General features: G+C 42.4%; 2 protein-coding genes across 3 annotated transcripts in view; one reads left to right on the top strand and one right to left on the bottom strand.

The window, feature by feature from the left end:
- The window catches only part of Fbxo36 (F-box protein 36), a 66,890-nt gene extending 57,409 nt beyond the window's left edge, over positions 1–9,481 (bottom strand). The window contains exon 1 of the mRNA XM_013027354.1: positions 9,076–9,481. Coding sequence (XP_012882808.1) covers positions 9,076–9,171 — 96 coding nt within the window. The 5' untranslated portion in view covers positions 9,172–9,481. The remainder of the gene's footprint in view (positions 1–9,075) is intronic.
- Positions 8,803–9,733, top strand: part of Trip12 (thyroid hormone receptor interactor 12) — a 124,866-nt gene continuing 123,935 nt past the window's right edge. For both annotated transcript variants that reach the window (XM_013027177.1, XM_013027111.1), the window contains exon 1: positions 8,803–8,818. The gene's annotated coding sequence lies outside the window, so the exon portion shown is untranslated. The remainder of the gene's footprint in view (positions 8,819–9,733) is intronic.

Here is a 9,733-nt window from a genome sequence, read left to right as displayed (position 1 = left end):
TAAGGTAGTCCCATTTGTCGAGTCTCTCTCCAACTTGTTGTGACCCTGGGACTCTGTTCAGGAAGTTCCTTCCTGTGCCTATTAGTTCAAGTGTTTCTCCTCCTAGTATTAATTTTAAATTAGCAAGGGCTAGTGGCTCATGCCTATAATCCTAGCTGTACAAGAGACTGAGATTCAGAGAATCATGGTTTGAGGTTAGCCTGGGTAGAAAAGTAAAATTCACCACAAATTCATCTATACATTCATTGTAATCACAATCACAGGTATAAAAAATAAAAATAAAATGTGATAAAGTTATTACATAATTGTTTTCTTAAACGATGCGAGGTTTGATTGGCTTCGTGCTGGTATTTCTTTGTTATTCATTGCTATATGTGAGGCATACTCGTTTGCCACAAAAGTGATTCAGATTCTCAGGTTGCTAAAGAGCCTCAGAATAGAGGCTTCCACAGTCAAGTGTGGAGGACAAGCTCTCTGTTGCAGTCTCTTCTTAGAGATCCATGCACATATTTATTAGCATACATTACCTGTATAATGTATTAAGTTTCACGGCGACATCTTCAGACATGTGTTTGAATTATATTCCCTCCATTACTCTTTCTTATCCTCCTCTTCCCTTTCCATATCCTTAATAGTTCTCTTTCACAGTAAGATTTAATATCTCCATGAAATTCCAGAGTAAAGAGAAGCAAAAAGTATTGCTTCACCCAAGATTTTTCCAATCTTACTTGGTCATGTCTTGCTGGGAAACACTGACCTGAAGTGCTTTTCACATGTGCTTGGTTCTGGCTCTGTGAGTATCCAGGGTAGAACTGTTCATTTTACAGAGGAAGAAATGGAACATCAGGCAAGTAAAGTCTTACACCAAGATGGAGTCTTTGATTTAAACTCAATTATTCTACTTGCTTTGTTATTTACAGAACTGAGGACTGAATTAAGGGCCTTGCTCTTCCACTGAGCTGAACCCTCAATTCTTCAAACTCAATTATTCTAAAGAAAAAAAAATCAAGTACTTTTTCCTATATAAAAAACCATTTATGAAGTGGCACTGTGGCTCAAGTGGTAGAGTGCTCACCTTGAGCTAAAGAGCTCAGGAACAGCCCCCAGGCCCAGAGTTCAACTCCTACAATGACCAAACAAACAAACAAAACACAACAAAACCATTTTATGTGAAAGTGTATTTTTGGAGATGGGATAAGTCTTATTGATCTCTTAGACTAGTAACCTTATTATGTTGATGAGGCACCTGGGGCCCCAGACAAATTAAGTGCTTTGCCACAGGTCAAGAAGCTTGAACAGCAGCAGGAGGAATGAAAGGACCCATGACTCAGTGACTCCCAATTAAGTGCTCTACTGCCCCACATAATTATGCAGCAAATTTGTGGCAACGTAGAATGAGACCAAATTAACTGCCCAGATTGAGTAGGTGCTCACATGCCTGCGCTAAACAGAGATGTTCTGGGGGTGGTGGGGGGAGGGCCACCTAGTTATCAGGAACCTTTTGTGGATTGGGTTATTACAATATGGCAAACACTGACTGTTGTTGTTTTCAAGAGCTAAACTGCCTTACTTGGATCATGTTATAGTTTTCCTCCTAAGTGCCACATGTCGCTGAAGAGGTAGTTAAGACTTCTGATTAAAAGCGATTTCATAACTCTAATTAGGTACATCCTGGAGTGTCATAGGACTGGGAATCATTTTTCTAAAGTGTGTCAGACATAAGGAATAGAATACAGCATTTTGTTATGCTAAGCACCTGGCCAAACCTGTGGAGTAGGGAAGGGCATGTTTACTGCACTTGTTGCAGTAAGAGCAGGTAAAGATGTGACCTACAGGAAGAAAAAATGGAAACACACCTGCTATGGGATGGAGCAGCACAGAGCACAAGGTTCCTAGGTGCAGCTAAGAAGGTGAAAACTGTGTCTTTTACAAGGACACAGGAGAATAAAGATAGCAGAGAGGAGAGAAAGTCAAGAGATAAACAATGAGAGAGGAAAATAAGTGAACACTATTCTGGCTTTTGGACATACAAAGGAGTAGCAGCAGATGTTTCTGTGTGTAAACAACTGGGCTGGGATCAGTGGGAAGAGTGGACCACTTAGGTTAGAAGGCTGCAGACTCCACCAGTGGGGACTGGGGGACTGTTCCCTGAGGGAAAAGGAGCCAATAGGCAGAAGTAAAACAGGAATTCACATCTCCTTCCTCTCCTTTCCCTTCCCTTATATGTGGCTCTTGGGGCTTTGAACTTCCATGTGAGGTAAGCGGTGGGGTGTGTATGTGGGGGGGGGGGAAAGTAGAGCATAATTTAGGGATTTTAGGGTCCCCATTGGAAAATACTACACTAGTGTCAAGTGAACTGTACCCCCATAGCTCCCAATATGAGCAATCTAGCATTTACTTAATATGATTTCAATTTCCTTGAGAAATTCTTTTAAGCTTTATTTGTGGCCACATCAAGCTATTAAATGGACCACCTTTGTCTTATTTTTACTCTCCATTTTTTTTGAAAGTGGTAGGAAAAGTTTATTAAGAAACATATACAGTTTCAGTGTGATGAAAGCAGGTCATCTCTGGAGTAAGAATGACTCCACATTTTTTTTAAGCTCACTGAAACTATCTCACATACAATCTGGCAAGAAAGAGCAACCTTCTATTTCCTAAAAATAATTATTACCTATATTAAAAATTATAGACAAGTGTGGTCTTTAGTGCCAGCACTTAAAAGAGTTTGAGGCCAGCCTGTGCTGCATACATTCAGAGACCTTGTCACTTACAACTTTCTCCAAAAGGGAAAAGTACACTTTCTAGACATTACAACTTCCTTAAAAATTTACAAATGATATTCAGGGACAGTGGTTCATGTCTGTAATCCTAGCTATTTAGGAAGTAGAACTCTGAGGATTAGGATTTGAACCTAGCCTGGGCAGAAAAATCTGTGAAACGCTTGTCTCCAATTAACCCCCTAAAAGCAGAAGTAGGACTATCGCTCAAGTGGTACAGCACTAGTCTTGAGCACATAAATTCATGGACAGTCCACAATCTGCACCAAAAAAAAAATTACAAATGGGATTGGGGAGAATGATGGGAAGAATGACTCTGATAAACATGTATTATACACAGTAATGGACATGTTAAATTGGAATTATTTTGTATAATTATTTGAAGTTAACAAAAAGGAAAAAATACAAGTAATCAGTAATCCATTTGCTCTAAATTTCCAGAATTGAATTGTTTCCCTCCCATAAAACTTGCAGTGTTGGTGACCCAGCTATCAATGCTGCCCAGTATTTAATTAGAGGCAGCTTCCAGGAAGCTGAAGTATACACAGTCTGGAAATTTATACTTTTATTTGACAACTTTGCTGCTTTTCTCTGACTATCAAAATAAATGCCTCTTGGGGAGAATTTGGATCCTTCAGAAACATGAATGCAGAAAGGGAAAGCAATTCCAAATTCTCCTTGTAAGGGCTAATCTCTGTTTTTTTTTTTGGGTCTGGTTGTGGGGCCTGAACTCTGGGCCTGTGTGCTGTCCCTCAGCTCTTCAGCTCAAGGCTAGCGCTCTATCACTTGAGCCACAGTGTCACTTCCAGTTTTTTTTAAGCCAGGGCCTCAAGCGTGCAAGGCAAGTGCTCTACCACTGAGCTACCTTCCCAGTCCACTAATCTCTGCTTTTCTAACACTGACTTGAAACAATTTTTACTTTTACTTAAGACAATTTTTCAAAACAATTTATTTAAAACAAGTTTTGTCTTTGTTATTTGGAACTACACTATGTTTAACCCAACAACTTCCTATACTGTATCTATTGCATAAACAGACATCCACAATGTTTTTTTAATAGACTGCATAATATTCTATGGTATGCATAAAGAGTTTAGCCACTTAATGGAAAAACCTTTTTACATTTATTTCTTTAGTGAATACTTTTGCTCAAATATTCTTATGCACATTGGAAAGCATTTCTTGGATATAAAATCCTACAAGTGTATTTGCTGGGTCTAAGGGTGCATATATTAACATTTTTATGAGACTGCATTTAAATTTTAAATCTTCCAAATTGGTCTGCAGTTTGCAATGGCACAAGTACAATTCTTTGTTGTCTCCCAAGCAGCCTTCCCCAAGCCTAGTTTTCTTTTCTTTGTCAGAAGTCATTGAGATGACAGCTTTCTACCACAGACTGGCATAAGGCCTTAGGAGTTTTCAATTAATACTTTAAAAATACCTGAATCCTTTTTTTGGGGGGGGTAGGGGTAGGAGGAATGGGGTAAGCTTTTGACATTTTTTTTCTCCTAAATGAGATTAGCTTCATCCATAGTTTTCTGAAGTTTCTAGTATGATTTAGTAACAAGAGTTGAAAGAAGACTTGTTCCAATCTTCTTTCAATGGATGGAGCGACAATTATACATTGATGCTCTTGTGATGATCATCTGTGTTATTAGTTGCCAGAAGCCTTATCTGCCAATTCTCATTTCCTCAGCATATGGTTACTGTGTCTAACAGTATTTTTCATGTTAAACCCAAGTTTGCAGCTTTGGTTACCTGAAGCAACACTTCCACTTGGAGATGGCAAAAACCATAATTTCATTTCACTTCTTCTTTCTTCTGTTTCTCTCTCTCCTTTTTTCCTTGGTCCTGGGGATCAAACCCACAGGCTCCAGGTGGTAAACATGCTACCACAGTTACTTACCAAGACCCAGAAAATGGAACTTTAAAAGTGAAGTAGCGACAAGTGCCTACTTATACTATATAATGTAAAAAAAAAAAACAAAAAAAAAAAACGGTTTCTGCCTGACTCAGATTTTAAGTGTTTATACTATTCATTAACTTGGTAATTGCTTATGAACATCTGAAGAACATCATACAAACCAGGAATTGATAGTGTACCCCATTCAATCCCAGAACCTCCAGAGATTGAGGCAGGAGGATTGTGAGTTCAAGGCCAGCCTGGACTACATAGCAAGACCCTGTCTTAAAAGAAAAAGAAAACAATAAACAAAAGTTAAATCATGTAAAGTTTTATATAAACCAAATCCTAATGATATTCTTCCTACCAGATTATATACTTGACAAGAGGGACTAAGTTTGGGTCACTGATGTATCCTCAGTTTCTAGAATAGTGCTTGGCATATAAAAAAAGGTGTTCATATATATATATGTATATGTATATTAGATAAATGTTTTATTCTTCAAAGGCAGGAATCTTCTGTTCGCATATACCAAATTGAGGATTAAAATTAAGATATGAGGGCTGGGAAGGTGGTTCAGTGGTAGAGTACTTGCCTTGCATGCATGAGGCCCTGGGTTCGATACCTCAGCACTACATAAGCAAAAAAAAAAAAGAAAAAAGCCAGAAGTGGCGCTGTGGCTCAAGTGGTACAGTGCTAGCCTTGAGCTGAAGAGTTAAGGGGCAGCGCCCAGGCCCAGAGTTCAGGCCCCATGACCGGACCCCCCCCCAAAAAAAATTAAGATATGAGCCAGATGCCTGTAGCTCATACCTGTAATTGGCTCTAGTTACTCAGAGGCTGAGATCTGAGGATCATCAAGTGGAAATGTGCCAGTCTTGAGCAAAAAAGCTAAGGGATAGGGCCCAGGAACTGAGTTAAAAAAAATTAAGATAAAGTCTTCATTCAGGAAAATCTAAGATTTCATAAGATGTGAAATACCCCTGGTTTATGTAATACTCAAGATTCTTTCTAGCTCTAACATACTATGGAATCTATTAGTTAAAAAAATTAGGGGCTGAGAAGGTGGCTCAGTGGTAGAGTGCTGGCCTTACATGCATGAGGCCCTGGGAAATTCCTCAGTACCACATAAGCAGAAAAAGCCAGAGCCCTAGCTTTAAGCCTTGAGCTGAGGGACAGTGCCCAGACCCAGAGTTCAGGCCCCACGACTGACCAAAAAAAAAAAAAAAAAAAAGTATCCATTTTAAGACCCTAATATATGTACTATTAGGGAAGCCAGGTTCTGGTAGAAGTTCATGCCAGAAACCTTACTTATTTAGGAGGTTGAGATCAGAGGACGGTGGTTTGAAGGTAGGCCAAGCAGAAAAAAATTTCAGGGGGTTGGAGGTACTGAGTTTAAGTCCTGGTCTCAGACCAAATTAAAGAACAGAAAAAAAAATATCAAAAGATTCCATCTCCAAATTAAAGCTAAAAGTTGGGCTTGAGGCTTGGTTCAAGTTGTAGTGTCACAAGCTAAGTGAGAGGGAGAGTTCAAGCCCCAGTATTGGCACACAAAAGACAACAACAAAACGCCACAGTGAGAATAAGTGGGTGGATCTTTGATTTACAAAGCAGTGTGCATGTGTTTCTAAGCCTTGGGATCATTATTATAAAGATCAGATTTGAGGGGCTGGGAAGGTAGCTCAGTGGTAGAGTGCTTGCCTTGCATGCATGAGGCCCTGGGTTTGATTCCTCAGCACCACATAAGCAAAAAGAAAAAGTCCAGAAGTGGTGCTGCGCGTCAAGTGGTAGAGCCTTGAGCTGAAGAGCTGAGGGACAGCGCCCAGGCCCAGAGTTCAGGCCCTGCGACCGGACCCCTCCCCCCCAAAAAAAAAGATATTTGAAAATTTAGTAATATTGGTCCAAGCTATATTCTGGAAGGATTTACTTTTATGAAAAACAAACAAGCAAAACAAAATTCCCAACCAACGTGGCATCATCTTGTTAATGGCAAATGTATCTATAAATGTAAAGAATATTTTAAATGTTATCTGCATAAAAAGGCAAAAGAAATATTTGTGCATAATATTTACATTCTGGACTATGTCAATGGTGGTATTACATGGCTTGCTTTCAAATTCATGTCAAATATATACTTATTTGAATTTAAAGCTAATTAACACCAAAAATTCAGTGAAAGACTAAAATTCAGAATCTTTATTAAGAAAGAAGTTGTCTAAATTTGGGGCCTATGTTGGGCAGTATACAATATTTTCTTTGGAACAAAGACAGAAGGGAGAAGAGTGAAATTTACAAGCAACAATTTTCCAGAAAAAAAAAAAGATTCTAGTACTTATTTATGTCAAGCCATCTCTTACTAGAAGTTTGGTTTCCTATACTGAGACTTAACAGAATTATCTCAAGATAGTTTACTGAAAAGTATATTTTTTAGCCTGCTTTTTTTAAAAAAAATAAATTTTACTTTAAAATGAGGGAGAATTAATCAGATTTGAGATTAACTCTTGCTGTGGTCCAGATCTTGGAAAAGATTTTACACAGTCATTGATCTGTTAATAAAAAGAAATTTAAAAAAATTAAATGTACTGGGATAATAAATGTGAAGATTTCCTAAAACAGAGCAGGATAAGGAAAGCACGAGCATAACATGGACTGGAGAATGAAGTCTGAAGAACACCAACAACAGAAGCAGTGTGGAGGTAAAGTAATGCCAGGAGCACTGTTAAGATTAATTTGCTGAGATAAAAATGCACCCAGAGTCAACTTGTTGAGGCTTACATCAGAGGGAGTGTAGCACACTTGTGCTACCAGAAAGAAGGAAAGAAAAGAAAAGGACAATTGTAAAGATATATGGAAAGAGTATGGATGGAAAGAGTAAGGAAAAAGGTATAAGGTAAAAATGAGAGAGTATTTTCACAGCCGATGAAAATAGGAAATGACATAGAATTGGAAGATGCTTTAGCTTATTCATGTCAGAAACTGAGAAATTACTAGTCTCACTGATCTCCAAGCTAATTGAAAAAGCCAATTAATTCTTCTTAAAATGTTAAAAACAGCAACAACAGTAAACAACACATTTGATAATTTAAGAAATCCCAAAGGTCATGATTGAGCTCTTGGCTCACCCTGCCCCAGCCCTGGATTCTATTCCCAATATGGCAAAAATAATAAAACAAAACAAAACAACTCCCCCCAAACCCAAACAACCAACCAATCAGCTAAACAATCCTCCCAGTTAAATCTATAAAAATTCCTAAAAACAGAGTTAAAAAAAAACTTAAAAGAAAGTGACAGGTTGAAACGCTAGTAGTATTCCTAAAGCTGAGATTAAAAAAAAAAGTATAATGTATACATACGACTTCTATATTAAAAGATGCTTGTAGACGTATTGGGGGGAAAATTACCCTTTTGTTGGAAGGTTCTGGAAAAAACTGGTGGGATAAACGATATTCATTCTCTCTCTTTCTCTCTCTCTCTCTCTCTCTCTCACACACACACACACACGGTTGTAAATTTCATTTTACATCCGACGTACGAGAGGAAAAGATGCATGAACAACAGCCTGCACACAGCCAGGAAATCAGAGACCTGGTCCCGGTGGAGGCCCAGCTCGAGGCGATCATTCCACGGGCACAATAAGTCATCCCAAAGCCCACCCTTAAGTAAGGAAAATAATCCTAAAAATAGGCCAATAGTTACTTTACTCCAGCGATAACCTAATCCTCGGGCTTATTGTTGAGGAGCAGATGTCATTATGGGTGGGGCTGCCGCGCCGAGCAGCTGAAACATTTCGGTACCACCCCTTCCCGCCCCCCCACCCCTCCCCGCACACTTTCCATGGGGACGCCAAGGCTCCGAAAAGGTAAGGAGAAAGCGCTGCCTCCGTCGGCTCCCGCGGGCGAGCGAGGGTCTGGGGTGTGTCCGCCGCGCCTCCGCGGAGGCCGCCCTTCGGGCCGCTCAGGATCTCCTCAGGATTAAGTTGTGCGCCGGGAAGAGCCCGTCCCCTCTCTCCCCTCCCCTGCGGGGCTCCTCCTCGGGACACTCGGCCCGAGTCTTTCTTTCCCTCCTTCCGACGCCGAGGGGAGGCGACGCGCCGGCGGGGACGCCCGTTTTTCCGTACGCGCGGAGGGAACGCAGCGGGTAGGAGGCCGGGGAGGCCGACGGCCTTGTGGGGAGGAGGAGCAGGTTCGCCGGGGGAGGGGGGCTGAGCGGCCCTGGGGAGGGAACGGACCCTGGGCGGGGGGGGGGGGCCGGGGACCCAAATCTCTCGCTCCGAGCCCGGACGGAGAGTTTCCGGCGGGCCACGGTCGCTTTCGGCCTAGCGCGGCCCGCATCACCGGGCCCGATTGGACGGGAAAGGGAGTTAGGAAATAGGATTAACCGCGGCTCGTACTTGCCTGTGAGCGGGTGACCAACAACTGGTAATAGTCTTTGCTTGGAGCCTGGCCCTGTCCTACAATTTCGAACAGAGTCTCCGGCAGCCAGGACGCCATCTTGGGACGCCACCGCCGTCGCTAAGACAACCAGGAAGGGGCGGGGCTTGGTTGGGGTCAGGGGGCCAAAACCTTAGTTTTTAAGCCGAACCCCGCTTTTGAGATGGCAGATGGTTTCTAACTCGGGATGACCGTTCCCTCCTCAAGGGTCATAAGGAACCCGGGTCCTTGAAATTTCCACATCCAGGCCCCGGGTGACCCGAGGGGGAATTAGTTCCTGCTATCACGGAGGGGAGGGGGTGACCCCGGCGGAGGGATACCAAGCGAAGTCTCACAGTCTCCTTCCTGGTCCCTCGAAGGGATCGGGGAGGAGCTTGGAGGCCGCTGGGAGACTCGAGCCGTGCGCTTGGAAGGGACGGTCGATGTTCCGAGCCTCGCGTAGGCAGGGGGGCCGGCCCCGCGGACGATCCGGGTAGCCGAGTCCGGGGTGGGGGTGGGGGGAAGTAGTTCCCGGAGGGTGTTGCACAGCGAGAAGGAGGCGGCGCGGGCGGAGGCGCACGCCGGCGCGGTGCTGCGGCTCAGCTGATAATTGAAGGGACCTGAGGAGCCGCCGCCGCCGCCG

This window comes from Dipodomys ordii, unplaced genomic scaffold, assembly GCF_000151885.1.
Source record: "Dipodomys ordii isolate 6190 unplaced genomic scaffold, Dord_2.0 Scaffold1, whole genome shotgun sequence".
NCBI lineage: Eukaryota > Metazoa > Chordata > Mammalia > Rodentia > Heteromyidae > Dipodomys > Dipodomys ordii.
Note: the sequence above shows the minus strand (reverse complement) of the source record. Positions and strands in the feature narration are given on the sequence as shown.